We start from the raw sequence: 24,585 nt of genomic DNA on the forward strand, positions 1-24,585 counted from the left end.
GCAACTCAGAGATTCCCAGAGGCTACCCGATAGCTAGGTCTGCATGGGGGTGGGGTGAGAACAGATCTTGAGGTTCCAAGGAAAAGGCACAATAAGTAATACCTGGTACGTAGTACCATACCCAGTTTGGAGCTGGTGAAAGGCACTGCACGAGCTTTGGGATCAGACAGACCAGGGTCCCATCCCAGAGCTTTCTTTTATTGTAACTTATTTGGCCTCCATTTCCCCATCTGTGAAATGGGGATGACAAAATCGTTTTGCGAGAAGTGGGAGGCTGGTTTTCGTTGTGCTCTTCTGCCTCTGCCCGAGGTCGGCTGCCTGGCCAAGCCCTCTGCATTCGTTTCTCCCAAGCAGAGTGTCTTCCCAGGCATGTGCTATAGCTGTTTAATGTGGTGTGTGTGTGTGTGTGTGTGTGTGTTGGGGACGGGAAGGGGATGCAGAGCTGGTGCTAAGTAGAAGGAATCTGCAAAGACAGCACCTGCTTGGCTCTTCTACCTCCTGAAATGCATTTGGATGATTTATGTCCCCATTTCCCCTTCCTCGTTGACCTTGGAATGAGGTCCCTTCTCCTCTAGACTGTGCTGCCCAATAGCACAAGGGCTCGTCATCACCAAGGGTACTGCTCTTGTGAACATTTGAGATGCCTTTTTTTTAATGACATACATCATGTGTGTTAATTTTAGAAAAATAAGTAGATGACATTGAGAAGAAAAAATAAAAAGAGAGGAGAGGAAATGCTACCTTGAGAAATCAGTGTTAATATTTTCATGTATGTTCTTCCAGTCTTATTTCTATATATTGCCTAGAAATCAATCAATCAATCATTTTATAGTTAATTTATACTATGCACATTTTTTAAATTTTTAAACCCTTACTATTTTCCCGTGCTAATAAATCAACGCTCTTATCATTCGTCTTAAAAGCTACATACTTTCTCCTGGATGTATCCAGTGTTATAAAGTGGTCTGCTGTTATAAACAACACTTGGGTTGTTTCCTCTTTTTTTTTTTTCTTCCACTGTTACTGACAATTCTGTGAAGAGCATCCTTGAAACTACAGATTTACTTATTTCTCCAGTCATTGTCCTTAAGGTACATTCCTAAAGTGGGAATTGCTGGGTCAAAAGAAGGCACATCCATCCTTATGCCCTTAATGCCTGTTGCCAAGCCGCCCTCGGGCAAGACAGCTCCGTTTACCCCTCCACACCAGTCGGGGCAGTTGTTTCTTTGAGATGCAACCTGCACAAAAGCCCTAAGATGGACCTGAGCTCACTGGCTCAGCCCCCTCCGCCCTCACTGGTCACAGCGTGAAAACATCCCAATTCCTGCACCCTAAGTCCCCAGACTCTACAAAGCTGGATTTCCCCTGCAGTGAAGTTTGCTGGCTTTTGAAGAGGAACTTAGATGCTCTATTCCTCAGAACTCAGGAGAGGGGTGAACTGGGAAGGACTGCAGGATCCCATGCTCCCATCACACAAATGGTCTCGCCTCTCAGAATTCAGAGGTGTGATTGGGTTATACAACAGGAAACACTCCTGGGCATGAACACGGGTACTTGGGACCCCCAGCCAAGCCCCCGTGGCCTTGTCCTTTTTCTCCACAGTGCTCAGTGCTGAAAGAAGAGTTACAGAAGGAAGATGCCCAGAAGGAGAAGTGGGAAGCCCAAGAGAAAGAGTTAAAACTCTGCAAAACCGTGCGTTGAATCTCCTGACCCCTAGGTGTCCACTGAAAGCCTAGATTGTGGCCTTGAGGGTTTTGGAGGGGTTCCTTGGCCCATTAGCTAGCACAAGCTCTGGGGCTTTCTGGGTGTTTGTCTGTTAATGTAGTCTCCTAATTCTTTGATTTGCTAGCCTCAAAGAGATGGGTGAAAAGACCATGGAAAACACACTCTCCCCAGATTTTCTGGGCAGTTGGCTCAAGGCCCCTCATCAGGTTTCCCCTGGGGAAAGGGATGGGAGGTGGCCACCATATGCTGCTAGAAATTCACCATGGTCCCTACCCCTGGACTTGTGATGCCCAGACTTTCATGATCCACTGTCACAAGTTTTATCACGGCCCTGAGCACTGTTATTAACACAACTCTTCTTGAAGTATTTTTACTTAAATACATTCAATTTTACAACAATTCATAAAAACAAAATAAAAAGCAAATGTATCACTGGCCTTGTATGGAAGGTGAACATAAAAATGAATACAATGAAAAGATGACCACTCAATGTAAATGTTCACCCCCTGTACCGGCCCGAACCCTCGTGCACATCACCAGGCATACGTTTTCCATCCGTTGGGAAGGACGGTGCCTGGGACGGGAGCAGGAGACATGTGTTCTTCTCTCTGTCAGGAGCACACTTCTCTGCCTCAAATGAGAAAAAAGAAAAATGTCATTGTTCTTTTCTTCCAAACTGTGCCCATTGTGTCTTCCAAACAGCCCTTATTTAGATTGAACTCAAAAATGTGCCCCAAGGAAAGAGACTCTAATGAGTGGATAGGTATCTTGTACTGTTTAATCCAGGATCCATGCTGATCTTCAAAAGAAACTCAAATTTTCCCTCACCCAGCCCTTTCATTGCATCCGTTGAAAGAAAGTCTACTTTGCCTCAAATACGTGGAATTGTCCCCCAAGGGAAGGAGTTAAGCGAATCCCAGACTAGGTTTCTGCCTTAATGAACCGGATGAAATGAGTTGTGAAGTTGACTTCCCTGTTGTTGGAACTCTTTCAGCAAATCCATGACATGGAAAAAGAAATGAGGAAGCTCAGGGTGGAGCTGAAAAGGAGCAGTACCGAGCAGAGCCTGATCTCTATGACGCTGTGGGAAAAGAGCAAGGTATGGCAGGGACAGGTCGGCCTGGGAACCACTCTGGGGCCAGCACTCCACCTGCATCATCTCTGTTCATCCTCACAATGACCCCATGCGGTCTATACTGGTATTAACCCCACTTTACAGTCGGGAAAACTGGGGCTCACAGAGGTGAAGGAAGTTATCCAAGTTCACTTGCATAAAGTAGTTGTGGCAGAACTTGAATCCAGGTCTGCCTGACTCCAAAGCTCCTGTGTGTAACCACAACCCTAGACTGCCTTCAGATCTTAATTGTGAAATTATCTAAGAAAGAATTGATCCATTAAATCAAGTTTGCCAATGATGTTGTTCCAACTTAAATTCTCATATTGATTTTTTTTTGTCTTTTTGTTCCATCATTGAGAATGTTTTTAAAAATCTCAACATGTTTGTCATTTGTGTGTTTCTTCTTTTAATATGAACGATGTTTGCTTTATATATTTTGAGGCTGTGTTACTAGGTGCATATAAATTTAGAATCCTAATACTTCCTGTAGAGCAAAACTTTAGATCATCATGAAATATCCCTTTTCATCTCTAGTAGTGTTTCTCCCTTAATGTCTCCTTTGTCATTTAGCTTCACCACTGGCTTTCTGTTGGTTAGAGTTTTCATACCATATCTTTTTCATATGTTCTCTGTCAATTTTTGTCTTAAGGTTTAGACATATGCCTTCAGATAGCGTATCATTTTTACAAAATCCAGTTTGACAATCTTTGACTTTTAGTCCATTTATATTATGTAATTACTCGTGTACTGGGGTTTAAATCTACCTTCTTGCTCAATACCAGATGTACCATCTGTGGTATGTTCCTTTTTCTCTCCTTTCTTGCCTCCTTCTGAGTGGATGGTTTTCTCTTATTCCACTTTCCCCCTCTATTAGCTTGGAAATATTTGACTTTTTTACTATTCTCTTAGTAATAGTAAGACAATAGCATTCATCCTTGACTCACCAAAATCACACATTAATTAAGTTTTTCACTCTTCTACTATTCTCTTAGTAGTCATCCTGAAGACTACAATATGCATTCTTTTATTTATTTTTTTTTTTTTTGCGGTACACGGGCCTCTCACTGTTGTGGCCTCTCCCGTAGTGGAGCACAGGCTCCGGATGCACAGGCTCAGCGGCCATGGCTCACGGGCCCAGCCGCTCCGTGGCATGTGGGATCCTTCCGGACCGGAACACGAACCCATGTCCCCTGCATCGGCAGGCGGACTCTCCACCACTGCACCACCAGGGAAGCCCTGCATTCTTAACTTACCAAGAGGCAATAGTAGTTGATAATTATGCCCTTCTCCTTGACAGTGCAATGAGTTTCAAACACCTTAACTTCACTTACCCCCTCCAGATTTATAAGCCATTGCTGTCATTTTCTAAACTCCTCTTGATACTTAAAACCCCACAAGACATTATTAGTGTTTTTCTATAGTCAGTATCATATCCACACACTACCCTTACTGTTGCTTGTCTTTTCTGCATCTCTGATCACCCACCTGGGTTCATTTTTCTTGTGTCTGAAGAATACCCTTTAATGTTTTCCCTCATTGTGGCTCTGCTGATGACAAATTCTCAAATGTGCCTGTGTGTCTGTCTGGAGATGTATATTTAACCTTCACTCTTAAAACACATTTGACTGCGTATTGAATTCTACAATGGCAATTCTTTTCTTTCAGCACATTAGATACAGCATTAGATATGTCACTATTGTCTTGTGGCTCCTATTATTTCTATTTAGAAGTCATCTGTAAGCCTAACTGTTGTACCTTTGCATAATCTGTCTTTTTCTCCGGTTGCTTTTAAGATTGTCTTTTCCCTTGATTTCCAGCAGTTTTATTATGGTTTATCTAGGTGTGGATTCAGTTTTATTTACCTCGTTGAGTTCGTAGGGGCTTCTTGAATCCCTGGTTTGGTGTTTTGCCTTAGTTCAGGTGCTTGAGATCTCTACCACACAGGCAGTGGGGAGCTACTAAGGCTTCTGAACAAGTGACTGATGCAATGACTTTCGTGGACAGTAATCAGGGTGAAAATGGTAGTTACAATTTCTCACGTACTAGGAGTTACCTTGAACATTTCATCTCTTCATCTTCACAACAGCGCTGTGATCTAGAAATCATCCTCTCCATTTTACAGATGAGAAAGTCAAGGCTACTAGTTACTAGTAAAGTAACTAGCCCAATGGCACAGTTGGTTTTGTCTGACTCCAGGTTCGTCTGACTTCAGTGACCCTGGCGTAGCAAACAGCCACATGCTACTGTTTACACTGAAATTAATGAAAATTAACTAAAATTCTTAGTTCAGTTCCTCCGTCACACCATCCCCATTTCGAGTGCTCGATCCCCAGATGTGGCTGGTGGCTGCCATATTAGACAACACAGCCTCGATCAGAGTACCTGTATCATTGCAGAAAGTTCTGTTGGACAGAGCTGCCTTACAGCTGGGTAACTCTCACAGTACCGTTAAGATTGCACTGGAAGAAACTAAACTCGAGGCGAGGAGGCCACTTGTCACAGTCCAGCTTGCATGTGAGAGGGGTTGGAGGACAGGCGTGAGACCCCCGAGTGTGAGAGAGGGAGCAGGGCGGCTGTTGAAGGTGACTCTGAGGCTTGGGGACGGGAACGGGGGCTGTTCATGCAGAGCACAGATAAGGGCAGAGTCCAAGGCTGGACTTGGCTTTTGCAGCATATGAAAAAGGCTGCTGACATAGAAGTCAGAGCATGTTTAGACGTGGGAGAAAACTAAGGCCCAGAGAGCTTAGATGACTTTTCCAAGGTAACGGAGCTGGGTAGAGGCTCTTCCACTGGACCACACTACTCAGAAGAAAGCTCTTAAGGGCTTTTCTGGGTCTTTTATTACATCCCTGTGATCCCCCTCTTCAGATCCCTAAAAAAACAGCCTGTGAATTTGTTTCAGCACAAAAACTTTCCATTTATTTACGAGAGTTTGCCTCATTTCCTGTTAGTGCCAGGGCCCAGGGCTCAGCAGGTGCATCCAAGAAGTGAGCAGCTGCGAGGCCTACACTGGCCAGCCAAGGGTAGCGTGGAGCACGCCCAAGCTTACCGTGTGTTGACTGTTACCCAAGCAAGGGGGGAAAAGTAGGCAAGCTTCTCCACTTTAAAGGCCTTCCTTTGCAGGCTGCAATTCTTAATAGACATTGCTTTGGCAAGCCTCCAGAGAGGTTACCACCAGTGAGTGTGCTCAAAGTGGTAACGACAAACAGTTATGATAATAAACCCAATCATAACATTTCCAAGTACCCATCACGAGTTATTAGAACGAGACTGTATGGCGGACATTCCCGTCCACCTTTCATAGGTTACAACGGTACTTAACACACTCACAGAGCCCTTAAGCACTATTCCAAACATTGAATCCCCACAATAACTCTATGCAGTGATACTAGTATCATCATCCCCATTGGACGGATGAGGACACTGAGTCACGGAGCAGTGAAGTAACTTTCCGAGTGTCGTACGGCTGGTTAGGGACCGAGCTGGGATGGGAGTGTGCGGTAGAACATAGTTGAGCCCCGGGTGCAGAGCTCAGCCCTTTCCCATAGGGGGCAACTCCCTGTGAGTTTGCCTCCACCCTGTGCATGCCTGTGACCCCTGCTGCTGGGCTGCAGCTGTCCCTACCCCTCAGGGACTCCCCCACTGCCATTAGCCCCCCCAGAAGAGTTTCCCCAGAGGGCATGATGATCACATTAGCAGCAAGCCCTCGGTTTCATCATCCTTTCAGGTTGAAGAGAAGCTTCGGCAGGATTCCAGAAGGAAATTGCTTCAGCTGAAAGAAATGAGGAACAGAGCAAACCTCATTAAAGCCAATTTGGAAAGGGCAGTAGGTCAGGTAGGCGTGCTGCAGAGCCCCTTCACGGGCCCATGCTCTCCACGGAATCCCGCACCCAAGCGGCCGGCAGGGATGAATGAGGAGGAAGACGGCCTGCCTTAGTTCACCCACTTATTTTCTATACGAAGAAGTGTCTAGAAAGAACTAGAGCTGAGATTCTATCTAGATCTAGAGTCTGAGCTTTTAACCACGATGCTCTACTACTTCGCTATTAGTTACTAAGCTAAGCATCATTTTTCTGTGTTTTGAAGAAAGTTTCGTGAACCTTTGTCCCGCCCCCAAAGGTAGTGGAAATGACTCCTGCGTTAGTCCTGTCCCCCATCAGCTGCAGTTCCCCTTCCCCTCATTTCAGATGAAGATCAACAGTTCTCGGGAAACTCAGCAGTATTTGCTGCAAGAAGAGTTACAGCAGCATCTGGCAGAGAAGGAGAAGCTGACCGAGGAAAGACCGCAGCAAGAGGAGAAGCTGAAAGCCAGAGTCAAGCGGCTAATGGCAGAGGACTCGGTAAGGTGGTCCCCGTCCTTCTCTTTACTACTGGAAACTGATGAAATGGGCTTTCCTATGAGAAACAGAGGGCATGTACTTAGATGGAGGAATCTCAGCAACTCCTTGTTGGGAACTAAATTAATTAAAGAGGGTGAATGATGTAGGAGGAATTAACATGAAGCTTGAATCCTAAAACTCAGAGATCAACTTGAAGATCAACTTGAAGAGGCAAGGTTATTGAAATGTCTAGAAATGGTACTTTGTTTATATACCGCAGCTGATTTTATTGATACAAATCCCAGTCGTTACTGCGGGTCCTGGTTTGTGTCTCAGTGAGTGCAAGACCAACCAATAGTATTTCAGTCTTTCTCTTCATGCATATCAGGGGAAACACATGGCCAAAACTGCTACTTACTTTTCCAGAAACCAGCCAATTAGAGGATACTTTACAGTGGCACCTCTCAACTCAAAGGTGTCCACGGATCATATGGGGATGTTGTTGAAATGCAGATTCTGACTCAGCAGGTCTCGGGTGGGGGGAGCCTGGGATTCTGCATTTCTGAACAGCTCCCAGCTGGTACCGATAGCACAGCTCTGCAGACTACATTTTCAGCCACAAAGTCTGAGAAGAAGGTTTTCCCCAAGTTGGCCGATAAGAACCACCTGGGGCTTCCCTGGTGGCGCAGTGCGTTGAGAGTCTGCCTGCCGATGCAGGGGACACCGGTTCATGCCTCGGTCCGGGAGGATCCCACATGCCGCGGAGCAGCTGGGCCCGTGAGCCATGGCCACTGAGCCTGCGTGTCCGGAGCCTGTGCTCCGCAACCGGAGAGGCCACAAGAGTGAGAGGCCCGCGTAACGCGGAAAAAAAATAAATAAATAAAGCCCCTCCAGGGACTTCCCTGGTGTTCCAGTTATTAAGACTCTGTGCTTCCGCTGCAGGGGGCGCGGTTTCGATCCCCGGTCAGGGAACTAAGATCCCGAATGCCGCATGGTGCAGGCAAAAAAAAAAAGCCCCTCCAGGAGCAAATTTGATGTGATTGTTCAGAGATGAGACCAGAATGACAACAAGTGGAAACCCAAGCTTAGAAGAACATTAGAAGAAAAAAAGAAATAAAACATGGGGAGGGAACATAGGGGGGATCTCTTATTTATAATGATGCTAAGTAGGTAGGAAAGTTGGAAATCTTCCTAGATGTGACTTTGTATTCGAAATGAAATTTTTAAATTCCTTCTCTGCTGAAGCCCTGTAATGATATTTTCCAAGGTACTAAGTAAGTGACAGGGTTTCTGCTAATCCATGATTTGTTCATGTTTCTTCAAATACAAGAGAGTGAGATTGTGATCACTGATAAAGCTGCTGTCCTCACCATTCTGGCCACAGGAGCAGTCCTTCAGTGATCTAGGAGCCAAGTGCAAAGGGTCCCGACATGAGGAAGTCATTCAGTGTCAGAAAAAGGCCTTATCTGAGCTTCGTGCGCGAATTAAAGAACTTGAGAAGGCCAGCTTGTCAAGTAAGTTTCCTCCTGCTTAGTCATCCCTCTGTGCTGAGAACCATGGGCCCCAGACTTGAGGGTTCACTTTAGGGACTAACCAATTTGCCAGGACCACCATCTTCTATCCCCATCATTTCATAACTAAAAAAACATAGTTATAAAAAAAAGATGGGCAGGAAAAAAAATAGATGTGTAGGCATGAGCTCAGAGTCAAGAGCAGGCCTTGATATTAAATAAACAGGATTTCATGAAAAACTCAGAACCTTGTCCTTCTTTTTCTTATTTCACTGTGGCCCAGTGGAAACTTTTTCATAGACGCATGCTGTGCAAGGACCAACCTTGGGTAACTTCCCAGGATAAATACCCTGTTTAGAGGGAATAGGGCTTTCAAGAAACCAAGCTTGCTGCTGGGTGGAGCCCTGGGCTAGGACACAGAAGCCTGGGTTCAAGTCCATCCTCACACCTGTGGCCGAAGGTTCCCCCTCAGTGCCCCCGCCCTGGGAGGCTGCAGCCTCATATGAGCTGTGTGGCCTTGGACAAGTCATGTCACCTCTCTGGGCCTCGATGCCTCACCTGCCAAGGGAGGATGGTGAGCTAATTAGTACTGGCCTGTGGTAAGTGTCCAGTAAATAGCAGCTGTGACTTTTACATGCAGTAACTTCTTCCTGAGCCTTTCTTTTGAGTGTAAATTATTTCTTTTATAGATCACAAGGACCACATGGATGAATCATTTCTAGACTTAAAGACCCTCGGGATGGAAAAAAATGTTCGGAAAATATTGGATGCAAAACCTGACTTGCCAACTTTTTCAAGAGTAGAGATCCGAACGGTAACCAAAGAAACTTTGTCTCTGCATTGACTGACACGTGGGGAGGGTGGGCATGAGGACAGACACGAGCCGTGTGCCCTGGCACCACTGTATACATCATTGGTTCGAGGCCAGGTCCTCCCTGATGGGCTAACACCTGTATGGACTGGTTGGTGCCTGGCCGTACCACCGATCCAATGTTTGAATAGAAAGGCGGCTTCCCATCGTGTACAGCATGATATAACATTGCACTGATGCTGGCCCGGACAATCTCTGGGCCCTCCTTTTCACATCACATGTTGTATTCTGCAGAAAAGATTCAACAAGCTAATGTACAACATTATGCCATGAGCTTGCCTAACATTTGCTTTTTGCTATAAACTGAAAAACATGAACACATAAAGGGCAGCAGAAGGGAGCCATGATGATTAAGAAGACACAAGTTCTAGAATCAGAGACCTGTGTCCTAATCCCAGCTCTGCAAGCTCGGTGACCTTGGGCAGGCTCCTAACCTTTCTGGGACTTCAATTTCCCAGCTGTAAAATGATGATGGAAAAATTAAAGGAGATCATTATGTAAAGTGCTTATCCCAGTGCCTAGCTCATAGCGAGCACTTTAATAGATGATAGTTATTATTGTCAAACAGTATTTAAAGAGTATTATCCAAGAAAACCTTCCTTTCTTAGGGAGCATAGTTTGTGTTTTCCAGGATTTTCAGAAGTAATTTGATTGTTAGGTTGAAGGTGCCCTGTATCCTAAATGGATGTTTGATCGGGTGTTTGATTGACACATGACAATGGACAGCTCTGATCAGCGTGGCTTGCTGCGGCAGCTGGTCTAAACCAGCTTTTGGAAAACATAATAAAGCCATCCTCTCTGTACCAGTATTTTCTCCTACAATTTTTCTAGACATTTGCTCACACGTCTAGAGATGTGAGTCTTCAGAAATGTGTTGGTTTTCCTGATAAAATCGAACCTTCCTTCTCTGAGGCTGGGAGTGGAGGGACCGTCTCCAGGTGGGGAGCTCAGCTGGATCTCATGTCCTGATGGTCCTGCTTCCAAGATTGACCTTCCCCTTGGCAACAAGCCCTCATCCCACCACTGACACCACAGAGCAGGAAACCTCCCAACTCTCAATCCTCCAAGGTTGGCAGTAATTAAACGAAAGAGCAGGAGGAAGAATAGCTGACATCTGTGAACTGCTTACTGTGTGCCAGGCGTTGAGCTCAGCCGGCTCCATGCCTTATGTCATTGAACGATCATAGCAGCCTTGTGTCATAGTTACTATTATTGTCCCCATTTAACAGATAAGAAAAAGTAAGGCTTCAGGAGGTCAAGTACCTCACCCAAGGTCACAGAATAATGATTGAAGACACACCAGGGATGTGTCCCTGGTGGTGTGTCTGCTAGCCTGCAGAGACCGGGTGGGGACTGTGTGCTTGGATCCTGTAGCCCAGGCTCTTCCTTAGTGACCCTCCCCTCAGGAAAAGAGGGGGCGTCTGGAGAGGTACAGAGGATGCAGCTCAGGGTAGCTGAAGACACTGAGCAGCATCTCAGGTTCTTTTTGCAGCAGATCTGCCCGGTTTATTGTCATCTTCAGATACCCTCTTTTATTCTCATCTCCATAGATACATAGACAAATATGTCCACTCTTGTCTATCACAGTCACTTGGGGGCCTTTATATTTTTGTAGTTGTTTTTTTTAAAATCTCAGAGGTTTTCAGGGTAGTGCCAACAAATGCTAGGGCTAAGAGAGGCTCATGGCAAGCATTAAAAGCCAATTTATTTTTTAAGGAGTCTTATTATGGTTATTTGTGGTCGTTCAGATCAGGTCCCCTATTCAGTCTGGTGGCCTTTCCATGCAGTCAGTTGGGTTTCCAACAGCCAGCTGGCTGGTTGGGGTCTTAGGGAGATGCAGCTGCAAACACTATCTGCATTGTCTCTGGAAAGGTTCTGAAGGGATGCCCACCCACGAGGTTCCAGAGCTAGGAGAAGGTTGGGCCAAATTTTGTGAGGGTATGGTTTCTGCTGCACAGAAATGAGATTCCTTTAATAAAAAGGAGGGAGGCTATTTTCCACTTAACCTTCATTCGTTCATTCAACAAACATGCCCACTATGCACCACTCGGTGCCAGGTGCCATGCTGGGCACAAGGAGGGAGATAGTGAGCAAAAGCCGCATGGTCCCCATTTTTCTGGAGCTTGTCCTCTCAACATCAGCGGTACTGATTTTTTGAGCCAGGTAACTCTTTGTTTGGGAGACTGCCCTATGCATCGTGGGGTGTTTAGCAGCATCCTTGTCCTCTACCCACTAGACGCCAGCAGCAATTATGACAACCACAAATGTGCCCAGGCATTGCTAAATGTCCTGGAGGGGGTATGGTGGCCAGAGTCACCCCCGGTTGAGAACCACTGGCCTAAAGGGAAGACAGACGAGACGGTGGCCAAAGAACGGCACAAGTGATGCATCATTTCAAAGGCAGTCGTGCTCTGAAGGGGTAGGAACACAGTCATAAAGAAAGCAGTTCACAGAGTCAGAATGGATTTAAAACCAACTCTCTTGGCGTGGACATATATACACACACACGCTACCAAAGGTAAAATAGATAGCTCGTGGGAAGCAGCTGCATCGCACAGGGAGAGCAGGTCGGTGCTCTGTGTCTACCTAGAGGGGTGGGATAGGGAGGGTGGGAGGGAGACGCAAGAGGCAGGGGATATGGGGATATATGGATACGTATAGGTGATTCACTTTTTGATACAGCAGAAACGAACATACACCATTGTATAGCAATTATACTCCAATAAAGATGATATAAAAAATCAACTCTCTCAAATTATTTTTTCCAGTTTTTGCATTATTCTTTGGGTTATTCTTCTGGATGTAGAAAATCATAATGGAATGCCAAGTGAGTTTTTTTCTTTTTTTTTATTTCAGCCTCAAAATGGCCTTTCCAGCCCAGGGTCCATCATGGCCACTGAGAAGTTAGGGAAAACGGATGTGGCTGAGGCTTTAGATCTTAGTGAAAAGCTGGTAGGTATACCCAGCATCAGTCCCCTCCTGTCCAAACCTGCGTGCCCTGCAGGTAGTTTAAACATCAACTCCACATACATTTTAGTTGTTACAGTAGCTCCACGAGACCCATCTCCTATCCCAGCATGGGCTGGAAATTGCAGAGCCCAATTCCTTGCAAGACTGGGTAGTAAGAATGAATGTTTATGTCTGTTGTCATTCCCCCTCCCCACTTCCCCCAATTCTCAAAAAGGCATAGTGTAAATGGATGCGGGGGAAAATGAAAGTCCTACTAAAAGCCCCAAATGCACTCATTTGCAAAGCATGTGTTTCTTCTCTGCAACTGCAGAAAATGAATGAAACTGATTTAGACGTTTGCCTCCTCAAAGTGGCCACCAGCGGTCTTGGGCCAGGCCTCTTACCTGTGAAACGCTTTCTCGTAGTACTTGGATATGAGCAAAACCCTCGGGACTATGCTGAACATCAAAGATATGTCAGGTCACGTGTCCATGAAACACCTCTCCCCAAAAGAGAGGGAGAGAGTCCACCAGCTTCGACAAAGAGACCTGTACCTGGTGTTTGATAAGATCACCCTACTCAAGAACCAGCTGCAGAGAAAAGAAGAGCTTTTGAGACGATACGAGAAGGACATTGAACAGCTCAAGTATGGCCCGTGTCCCCGGCAAAAGGCCCAGGCCTCCATTCTCCAGGCTAAACCTCGGTGCAGCTGCAGACCCGTAGGGACCAGGACAAGAGGACAGAGGCCTGGGTGTGGAGTGGGGAGGCGGGATGGTGACTCAGGGCCTGATGGACCCAAGTCTCTGGGCAAGAAAGCAACAGTTAAAGTACCCTACTGTTAAGGAATAAGGTGCACCTTTTATAAATGTGTCTGATGTTTCACCATGTGTGTGCTTTTCGTAATTCCATCCTATTTTCAGTGGTATCCGTTCCCCCACCCTCTCTGGGAAATTGGGAGGGGCTGGTAGCATAACCTGTGCCCCCTTCATGCTGCACGTCCACAGCCAATGGGCTATTTATTCTGCCCTCTAGTCCCCACATCTTCAGCCTTCCCCCAACTTGTAAGGAAACCGCGAAGCCAAGCGTATATGGAAGTGTTCTGAGGATCTCCCAGGTCGGGAGCATTGGTGGTGAGTGAGAAAGCTGAGGAGAAAAGAGACTTTGTCTCTCCTGTGTGCTCAGGCAGAGCAAAGTGTCGGTTCAGATGTACCAGTCACAGGTGGCAAAGCTGAAGGACGACATCTGCAAAGAGGCCGAAGAAAAGGCGCTGCTGAAGGAGGCCCTGGCGCACATGGAAGAGCGGCTGCACCAGGAGAAGAGGGTCACCAGGGCGATCAGGCAGCAGAAGGTGAGAGGTCCCTGCTCGGAGCAGAGCCTCTGAGGCTGCCCCTCAGCTCCCTTTAGAAACAGCCAACTGAGGTCCCAGTGGGATCCAGGCAGCACAGAATGCATTCGCTCATTGCAAAGGAAGGTGGCAGAATAGCTTTAGCATTAGGCAGACTTAGGTTTAGACTCTTGTTCTGCCATTTACTGTGTGACTTCAGGCAGCTTTTTTTTTTAACATCTTTATTGGAGTATAATTGCTTTACAGTGTGGTGTTCGTTTCTGCTGTATAACAAAGTGAATCAGCTATATGCATACGTATATCCTCACATCCCTCCCTCTTGTGTCTCCCTCCCACCCTCCTTATCCCACCCCTCTAGATGGTCGCAAAGCACTGAGCTGATCTCCCTGTGCCATGCGGCTGCTTCCCACTAGCTATCTGTTTTACATTTGGTAGTGTATATATGTCCATGCCACTCTCTCACTTCGTCCCAGCTTACCCTTCCCCCTCCCCATGTCCTCAAGTCCATTCTCTACATCTGTGTCTTTATTCCTGGCCTGCCCCTAGGTTCATCAGAACATTTTTTTTTTTTTAGATTCTATATATATATGTCAGCTTAACCTCTCTGAGACTCATAGTCTAGCTTGCCTCTATTTTTTTAAACTTTCTTTTTTTTTAAGTTAATTTTTATTTTATATTGGAGTATAGTTGATTTACAGTGTTGTGTTAGTTTCAGGTGTACAGCAAAGTGATTCAGTTATACATATACATATATCTATTCTTTTTCAGATTCTTTTCCCATATAAGTTATTACAGAATATTGAGTAGAGTTCCCTGTGCTATACAGTAGGTCCTTGTTGATTACATATTTTATATATAATAGTGTATATATGTTAATCCCAAACTCCTAATTTATCCCTCCCCACCACATTTCCACTTTGGTAACCATAAGTATGTTTTCAAAGTCTGTGAGTCTGTTTCTGTTTTGTAAATAAGCTCATTTGTATAATTTTTTTTTAGATTCCACATATAAGTGATATCATATGATACTTGTCTTTGTCTGACTTACTTCACATAGTATGATAGTCTCTAGGTCCATCCATGTTGCTGCAAATGGCATTACCTCATTCTTTTTTATGGCTGAGTAGTATTCCACTGTATATTTGTACCACATCTTCTTTATCCACTCCTCCATCGACATTTAGGCTGCTTCCATGTCCTGGCTGTTGTGAACAGTGCTTTCTGAGACTCATAGTCTAGCTTGTCTGTATTTCTTTAACTTTTGATAATTCGTGTATTTTATCTTGTTCTTTCTATCCAGATAACTCTTTTTTCTACCAGTTTTATTGAGACATAATTGACACACAGCACTGTACTGAGCTTAAGGGTGTCCAGCATCATGATCTGACTTCCCTGCCTCCTGCAATGATGACCACAATCAGTTGAGTGAACAGCCCGAGTGTTTTTAAAGGCGGCGCTTGTGATTTTCATTGTTCTGCCAGGTGCCAGGGATACACCGAGGAATAAGCTCTCTGAGAATAAAGATTTGGGTTTGCTCTTCTGAGTAGCCAGAATAGTACTCCAGTCTTTCTGACTTGGGGCTGTGTATTTGTACACGCATGCTTGCGTGTATCTGTGTACATGTGAGTATGTGCTGTGTGTTGGCATGTGTGTGTATTTGTATGTGTGTGTTTGTTGCCTGCATGAGCTCTAAGGAGGCCAAGGTCATAGAAGGGTGCCCTTCTCCTCAACCAGGAGGTGATGGTCAGATAGTTCCTTGCAGAAGCCTGCCCTCCATCCTGCGAACCTTCCAGGCAATAGGTTTCCAGACAGCAGGCTCTCTGGCTTAGAGCCCCAGAAATGAAAAGTGGCCGTCCTGCTCTGAGGGAGCCTGGATGCGGTGTTTCCAGTGCTCACTGCTGTGAATTAAACATCACAGGCCTTAGTCTGTGTGTGACATGGGGCTGCCTCAGGCAGAGGACAGTTTCCTTTCACACCAAGCAATGCCAGGGAGAGCTGGGCCAGTGACAGAGTTGTGACTTTCCCTTTGATGTGCCCTCTGGAGAGCTCACCCCTCCCCAAGGTGCCCACCCCCGCCCCCAGGGCTTGGCAGACTAGGTCCCAAAGCAGAGACACCAGACCACAGAATGGGACAGAGAAGGGCCCCAAAAAAGCCATTGTCATGTACTGAAAACCTGAGGATTTACATAATGAGGTTTCACATGCATTATTCCTGGGCTGCATCATTCACACACAACGCAAGGGACATGCCAGCCTGTTTGGCGCTGGACATCCCTCAGCCAAGAAGGGTCTGAAATGGCCAAACTGAACCTGTGTCAGGGTCCCCAGAAGAGCTACAACTAGAAGCTTTCAAACTCGTGGAATTCACAACTGGGGGAAAGACTTACCAAGGGACAGGCACCTGCTCCACACCGCACATGCTTCATCTCTCCCATCAACCCTCAAGGGATGCTGGCAAGTGTCAGCCCCTTAGAGAGAAGGGAAAGCTGAGTTGACAGAGGGTACCGTTCCCTGGCTACTAAGTGGCAGAAACAGGATTCCCTCCCCACCTGCTGCCCTCCCCCGCCCATGTTCACTTTTCCACACCCCCTCCTTCTGTGTCTCCCTTACCAGGGTGGCCCCCTTGGATACATCGCACCATTGCTCCTGGGGGTTTCACTCCAGGACTCAGGTTTGCATTTCAGGCTTGTTGTTAATATGTCGTCAGAAATCCCTGTTTGTCGGGAAGAAAACAATAATACATTTGAAAGTTTTGCTGGATCCTAAAGGGCACTTGTATACATCTGTCTTGGCATCCGTTCCTTCCAGGGAGTATATCTTCGTTGTCTTTAAGCAGAAAAGAACGGAAAGTAGAATTCCTCTTTCCTAAGTTTTACACTTAGTATTTTCACAAGGAGCCTTAGTTTTTTAGCCTCCTGTATAAAACTTTGAAACTCTTCACCCGTTCACAGAGGTGGCAAGGTTGAAGCACTGAGATGAAATTACACATCTTAAGCTTCAGACTTGCCCCCCCCCCAAAAATGGAGTTTGTAGTTTTAATGTTTGACCATCTCTTCACCAAGCAGACCTTTCAAGAATCAAAAGTCCTATTTCCACACTAATATCTCTGGCTGTGAAAATGAGACTTGGTATAAGATGCTGGGCCTTCACAGCGAACTGGGTCTGTGGCTCTGTCCATGTGGCAGAGGGACGGGAACCGCTGCCCAGGCCGTGCTCACTCGAATCCACTTCCCACATCACTCGAGAAGCCGGCAGTGTCTCTCAGAGTTCAGAGGCCAGATTTGGAGTCAAACAAATAGGGGTCAAGCCCCACCACTGCCCCGAATGACCCTGAGTAAGTGGCTTGACCTCTGTATCCCAGGTTCCTCAACAAAAGCAACCAAAACTGTTAGCAAGGGGCCTACTCCGTGGGGCAGCAGGAGGGTTAAATGGCAAAATGCCTGCAGTGCCTGGCATATCACAAGCCCCGTTTCTAAGGGTGAAGAATAGGCAGCTCATGGATGGGTGGGGATTCCTCTATTTCTTTCAGGGAGCTTCCTGCCAGCTGACGCCTTCCCCGGTCCTCCCAAAGCCGCCAGCTCTTATGGGACGCGCTCTTCTCTTTGGTGAATACGACTAGGCCACGGCCAAGAAAGGACCCAGATACCTTTTGTGAATGGGCTAAGGCTGGGATTTTCAAGAGGAAATTTTTTTTTTTTTTTTTTTTTTTTTTTTTTTTTTTGCTGTATGTGGGCCTCTCACTGTTGTGGCCTCTCCCGTTGCGGAGCACAGGCTCCAGACGCGCAGGCTCAGTGGCCATGGCTCACGGGCCTAGCCTCTCCGCGGCACGTGGGATCTTCCCAGACCGGGGCACGAACCCGTGTCCCCTGCATCGGCAGGCGGACTCTCAACCACTGCGCCACCAGGGAAGCCCAAGAGGAAATTTTTAAATGCACAGAAGTTGCCACTTGGGAAGCACGCAAGCCCTTTCTCAGGGCTTGAAGTGGAAGAAAGGCTGAAGGGCACCGGCTGCTTCTGGCAGGAGAAGCCGCTCAGCTCTCCTGCCAATCAAATCTCCAGCCAATCAAGTCCTGGCTAGGACGCGTGACCACCGCTTTGTCTTGTGGTCTCAGCCAGGAAAAGCCCCTAACCTTCCCTCTGCTTAATTAGCTCAGATCCCTCTTCTTTAAGACGAGAATAAAAATGGCACCTAGCTCGTAGCCTTCCCAATGGGAGCTTGTATACAAAACCCTTAGTACATAGGACCACAAAGCATACATGCTCTCCTACCATCGTCATTATCCTCACTATTCTCTTTAACTCACTATCTTCCAAGATTTCCTTGGGCCCAGGTATTCTCAAGATTCTGGCTTCCTCTGTGCCACTTGTGTGTTTTGTTTGTTTGTTTGTTTTTGCGGTACGCAGGCCTCTCACTCTTGTGGCCTCTCCCATTGTGGAGCACAGGCTCCGGACGCGCAGGCTCAGCGGCCATGTCTCACGGGCCCAGCCGCTCTGTGGCATGTGGCATCTTCCCGGACCGGGGCACGAACACGCGTCCCCTGCATCGGCAAGCGGACGCTCAACCACTGCACCACCAGGGAAGCCCGAACTGTATATTTTTAAATGGTTAAGATGGTAAATGTTATATTATGTATATTTTACCATAATGATAATTAAAAATGTTAATTATTGGGGGAAAAAAAGCCGTTGGGGACTTTGTAATGGACGGCTCAGTCTGTTAGCACTGGACCTACCATTCAATCTCAATATCGTTAAAAACAGGATGACCAGACATTATGTGCTCACTGTGTGATGCAGGATGGATCACACAGTACCACCTATGAAGGCGTCTGGACAACAAAAAGACTTTGATCTCCTCAGACCTCTAGATCCAACTATTTGTTTACAGGAAACATGGGGAAAAGAGGAACAAGTTAACTGAAACCAAGAAGAAGTGATCAGCCAAATCCAGGATGTGAATGTTCTCCAGGACAAAAGACCCAGTTTCTCCAACAAATCAGTGGCTGTGGGATAACAAAGGTCAGGGGCGGGGTGTTGCTGTTACAGAATTAAAGACATTTCAGAGACATAACAACCAAGTGTAATGTGTGGACATTGTCTGGATCCTGATTCTAACAAAGATAAAAGTAAAAAAGATATCTCTGAGAGAATCAAGGAAATGTGAGCATGGACTGAATATTAGATGATATTCAGGAATGATTATAAGTATTTTTAGCTGTGATCATGTCAAGGCGGGGATAATGTAAAGGAAAAAAAAGGCCTTTCAGTTAGGATGTCTTTATGGGTGAAATGACACAACTTGCTTTAAATTAACCTAGAAAAAAACTCAAAAAGGAAGAAAAAAGAATGAGAGAACACTGGGAAAATGTTGAAGCTGGATGATGAATACATGGAGTTAATCGCAGGCTTCTCTAGTTTTGTGTGTGTTTCCAAAATCCCCTAATAAAAAACAAGTTTTATGTAGGCAATCTCAAAGGAACATACAGACACACAACACAAATAGAGTGAGCTACAACCAAAGCATAAGCAAATGAGGAAGCCATTTGTCTTTAGTAAGTGTAGGAAACAGGAGATTAAGCCTTGGGCCTTTTGAGCTAACCAAGTCTAAGATGCCTGTATTAAGCTGGCACCCTCAAAGATGCTCCACACCCTGGCAAGAGGAGGGCTTAAAAAAATTTTTTTTCTGGACTTTCAGAAAGGAGAGCCTATGAAAACCTGTAGTTTTCAATGTGGCTCTGGAGGGGAAAACTAATAATGGCCACAATACTGATGATGATGATGATCACCCTGAAGGTTTGTAACCACGTGGGTCTGGGGCTCAAGTTTATACTCCATGTATTCAGTGGGAAAACTCCAAGTTGAGGAAATAAATGTCAGTGTTCAGAGGTTATTAGCATCCCTGGCATCCAGCTGAAACAAACAAAAAAGACTTCCGAGAGAAAAGCAGCCAGGAATCAGACCCCACAGGATTCCCACAGATTAAGTTCAATCAAGAATGAGATCACAGTCAAATTACTAAACATCCAAGCAATAAGTCAGTATGAGCCAGAGTAAGCAGAAACAACAAACAAGACATTGAGACACCACCCCTCTGCCACTCCCACCCAAAGACTTCAGATGTTGGAATTATCAGATAACAGATTCTAAAATCACTATGTATTCAATATTTTTTTTAAAGAAGGCTTTTAAAATGAGCAAGGAATGAGACTATTAAAAATGGCCAGGCATTTGTCCTCAGGAGTTTGTGGGAGCACAGGAGAGCTATTTGACCCCTGTACATTTGGCTCTTCCATTCTGGTGGGAAAAACAGATTTCTTTACAGAATCAAATTATGCTGGCAATAAAAATTCAAGTGCTTCCAGGAGCCAGAGAGGAAATATGAGCAGTGCATTGGGCAGGCAGAACATAGGCTGTATCTAAAGAGGGAGCCTCTACTCAGCCCCAGCAGATTGTTGATCTATATACAAGAAGAGAGTCCAGGTATTGCCAGATATTCCCATTTTCGCAAAAAAAGGCATAAATCCAGATGTTAATGATCTGTACATGTTGGCTTCTGTGGTAGACATCTGGTTTTCGTCACCTAATAACAATTCACCTCTCTTCTAAAATATTATGGCGTTATGATCCTCTGGGGACAACACCTTTCTCCTAGTCTCATTCCAGTTTCTCAGAGACGCTGTTGATTCCACCTCTGGCTGCAGGGATGGGCATGTTGGCTCAAGCTCAGCCAATCAGAGCAGTCTCCTGGGCCACAATAATTGGCTCAGCAATGGGCTTGTGACCCACCCAGAGAAAATGAGAAGCAGTGAGGCCGTTGGGGGAAGCTTAGGAAAAAGACTCCTATACTTCCCTATGGAATTTAAAGCTGAGAAGATGTAAGGGTTGGATCTTCGGCCGCCTTTTTGTGACCATTATACAGAGATTCTGTCTAAAGTTGTGTCCACATGGTACAAAGAATCCCTGAGAGCTGGAGAGAGGCCAAGGCCTCATGAAATCATCTGAGCCTGAACCCAGAGGCTCCCTCTAGAATTTTCATTTTTGGTAACCAGTGAATTTGCATTCATGCTAAAGACAATTTGAATAGGTTTCTCTGTCACTCCACAGAAAGAGGCCTATTCCTTCAGCAACTAATTAAAATTCTTTTAACACGTTGGGAAAGCCAGACAAACATATCTGAGGGCTGACCATGGACCTTCAGTGTGCGGTCTCAGCACCTGGCCGCCCCTCTCCTGCTGTACTCCTGTCCCTAGCTTCTCTGATGACTCATCTTCTAGCCTCCATTCCCACTGCTCCTTCCCTGGACCATCCTCTGCTCTCCCTGCTCTACCTCCGGAAATCCTACTCTTCCTTCAGAACTCAAGTCAAATGGGTCCTTTTTTCTTAGCGCTTTCCTGACAACCCCACCCTAAGCCCTACCCGAGGCAGAAGAAGATACCTCTCCCTCCATCCCCAGGCCCCTCTGACAGCCCTGATGAACACTCAGCCCTTCTGCTGAGGATCCTAATTACCCAGCCACGTTCCTGTCTCGCCTGCTTCTTGACCGCGATCCAAATTCAGACGCAGATTAGAAGGGATGATATTTGAGGCTTAAGTTTCAAAAAACAATCAGTTCTTAGGAGAAGTCAGAAAACATGGTGAAAGATGAGGATTTGGGTCAGGGATTCGAAAGAAAAGAACAGTTGTTCCGCGGAAAAGAGAGGGTCTATGTGGACTGCAGTGAGGAAGGAGGAAACACTGGACATATTTAGACCAAACGAAATGATTCAGAGGAAACCTGAGAAGAAATGTCTAGAGAGGCATGAGGTTGATCTGACTGGAAAGGAATACAAAAAATGTGTGACGGGAATGACCCAAAACAACAATGACAAAATGCCCAAAATAGGTGCACTGTTCCCGTGAGAAAAGAATGCAGACAGCAGCAAGACGCTGAGCAACCTCCAGAAAACAAGAGAGAAGGTGACAAAGGATGAGGTCATCTCAAACCAGATAAACTGGGAGGCTTTCTATGGATTGAAAGGGGTTTTTCAAAAGCTAGGGCTCATGTTGGCTTGCCCCTGATGGAAACTCAGGGCACCGAGGCCTTCTGGAATTTTCTGTTCAACAGACAGACACAGGGAGGGTCCCAGGAGGCCAGGCAGTGGCTAGATGTACCAAAAGAGCTACCATGGGTCAAAGGACAAAACAAGCAAGGTCTCAGTTTATGAGCCACCCCAGGCAAGCACTGTCTCGCTTTTTACTTCTAAGGACCATGGGACCTTGTCCACAGTTCCCATGCCACCTACCCCGGGACCAATTCATTCTTCATGTGATAAAATACCTAAGCCGGACAGTAGCCAATCACAGCGGCCTTTAACCTTTGTTGGGTACATACCTGGTTGAGGCTCTGAGCCCTCTTCCCAGAAAAATGAACACAGCCTCAGACACAACAAAGTTTCCTTCCCGTTTAAGCAGCTTATACCCGCCCTGGGGCCCATCTCTTGAACAATATTTCCTAAACTCATTCACTTAATCAAAAAAACATTTATTGAGTGCCAGCTCCCTGGTACCTGCCAGGTACTGCTGCCAGGTACTGCTCTGGGCACCAAGGGTACAGGGATCCTCGCCTCATGGAGTGGACCTTCCAGTTTGTATCTGAGCCCTCAAATGATCAGAATGTCTGGCGAAGCGGCCCAGGAATTCAGTGATTCTGACATGGTGCCAGAATTAGGACCTGTCATCCCAAAGAGCCCCAGCTCAAACACCCCTTCTGTAAGGAGAGAGGGGAGGAGTGTATTGAAAGCATGTGCTCTAACTGGGAAGCTCATAGCCTGCTGAGGGAGTGTAGAGGGTACCTGCACTTTGGAAAAATGTTTGGCAGAATCTCGTAAAGCCGGACGTATGTGTGACCCAGAAATTCTACTCCTAGATATATACCCAAGAGATATGTGCACACCTGCAGACCAAAAGGCATACACAACGGCCCCCAATTATCCCTGGTGTTCACACCTCTGTGTCCCCTCCCCTTGAGAGTAGGCAGGACTGTACCTTATTTCTAATCAGTAGATGCTGCAAAGGTGATGGGCATGTCATTTCTGTGACTATGTTACAGAAGATTGTAATTTCCATCTTGCCTGGAGACTCTCTCTATGGACTCTCACTGGCTTTGATGAAGCAAGCCACCTTATGGAGAGGCCCACATGGCAAGAAACAGTGCAGGATCTCTGGCTAACAGCCAGCAAGGAGGTGAGGCCCTCAGACTAACTAACAACCCTCAGGAAACTGTATCCTGCCAACCACCACATGAACTGGAAAGAGGATCCTTCCCCAGCTGAGCCTCAGATGAGACCCCAGCCCTGGCCACCTCCCTGACTGCAGCCTGGGAGAGGCCCTGAGCAGAGAACCCAGCTAAGCAGTGCCCGGATTCCTGACCCACAAAAACTGTGACATAAGTGTGTGTTTTTTGGATCCGTTAAGTTTGCCATAATTTGTTCTGCAGGAATAGATAACAGAGTGTAATGCAATGCAGCAGTGAGAATGAATGAACCACAGCTACATCAGACAACGTGGTCGAACCTCACATAGTTGAGTGAAAGAAACCAGGCAGCAAATGGAATCTGTAAGATTCCATTTCCATGAAGTTCAAAAACAAGCAGAACTAATCTATGATTGGAAGTCAGACAAGCGGGAGGGGCTAACCAGAAGTGAGCACAGGGAGTCTTCTCGGAGGGGTGGGGGCGGGTGGTAATGTTCTGCTTCTTGTTCTGGGTTCTGGTTAGGGTGGGTGCATACACTTTGTGAAAATTCTTCAAGCGTACACTTATCAGTTGTGCTCTTTTCGAGATGTAGATTATGTTTTGAAAACAAAAGTTTACAAAAATGACAATATGCTGGAGTCAAACAGCCAGGGTTCGAATCTTGGACCTATCACTTACAAGATTTGTAACTGCGCAAGTTACTTGACTTTTCTGAGCCCGCCTCTGTAAAATGGGTTGGGCTAAGAATTAAATAAAACAGTGCATAGCATAGCAGCTGGTACCTAACAAGCCTCAATAAATATTAGCTAGTTTGGTTCACCTCATTCATAATGGTTCATCGTTAATCTCAAAAAAAAAGAAGTAGTGGAGGTTGATTTGCCTGGATGCCTGCAAGTCGAATATATGGAGTTGTCCTGCAGGTGCCACCCCACAGAGACCAGCTGGATTCTCAGAATCCCTCTAGCAGCGATCAGGGGAGCTCAGCCTGCCTCTGACACCCACACCCAGAAAGGTCCCTGGGCAACAAGCAAGATGATATGCGAGTGTTCTGAGGTCAAGTTTGCTCTGGGTTGGGACTGAGACGATGCAAATCAAAGCTCTCCCCAGGATGGCTGTGATCGGGTTGAGATGGTGCTGTCCTCCCACATCATCAAGAAAGCAACAAAAACAAGCAAACAGACAGACAGCAACGCGGACATTCACAGAAGGAGTCTGTGGTATCGGGCACAGTTTACTACTTCACACGTATAAACCCATTTGGTCTTTCCAGTCAATGCTGTTATTACCTCCATTTTACAGGTGAGAGAAGTGAGGTACAGACAGAATAAAACAAACAAACAAACGAAACCAGGCCGATCAGAGGAGGGATCAGCACCCTTCATCTGCAGTTTTCAAACAGAACATACAGACTGACCTCCCTGGCAAAGCTTATTTTCTGTGTTGTTGTTTTTTTTAGAGAGAGTAGTTTTTTGTTTTTGTTTTAATTTTTAAAAATTAATTAATTTATTTATTTTT

At 46.0% G+C, this 24,585-nt stretch overlaps 1 protein-coding gene across 1 annotated transcript in view; it reads left to right on the forward strand.

Moving 5' to 3' along the window:
- The window catches only part of LOC309808021 (forkhead-associated domain-containing protein 1-like), a gene marked incomplete at both ends in the record, with an annotated part of 78,974 nt that extends 65,101 nt beyond the window's left edge, over positions 1-13,873 (forward strand). The window contains 8 exons of the mRNA XM_082628035.1: positions 1,603-1,692; positions 2,720-2,824; positions 6,570-6,671; positions 8,555-8,675; positions 9,362-9,486; positions 12,400-12,495; positions 12,918-13,138; positions 13,675-13,873. Of these exons, the coding sequence (XP_082484161.1) occupies positions 1,603-1,692; positions 2,720-2,824; positions 6,570-6,671; positions 8,555-8,675; positions 9,362-9,486; positions 12,400-12,495; positions 12,918-13,138; positions 13,675-13,873 (1,059 nt within the window). The remainder of the gene's footprint in view (positions 1-1,602; positions 1,693-2,719; positions 2,825-6,569; positions 6,672-8,554; positions 8,676-9,361; positions 9,487-12,399; positions 12,496-12,917; positions 13,139-13,674) is intronic.
- Between the last annotated feature and the right edge of the window lie 10,712 nt (positions 13,874-24,585).

This window comes from Mesoplodon mirus, assembly GCF_964341445.2.
Source record: "Mesoplodon mirus genome assembly, chromosome: 7".
Classification (NCBI taxonomy): domain Eukaryota; kingdom Metazoa; phylum Chordata; class Mammalia; order Artiodactyla; family Ziphiidae; genus Mesoplodon; species Mesoplodon mirus.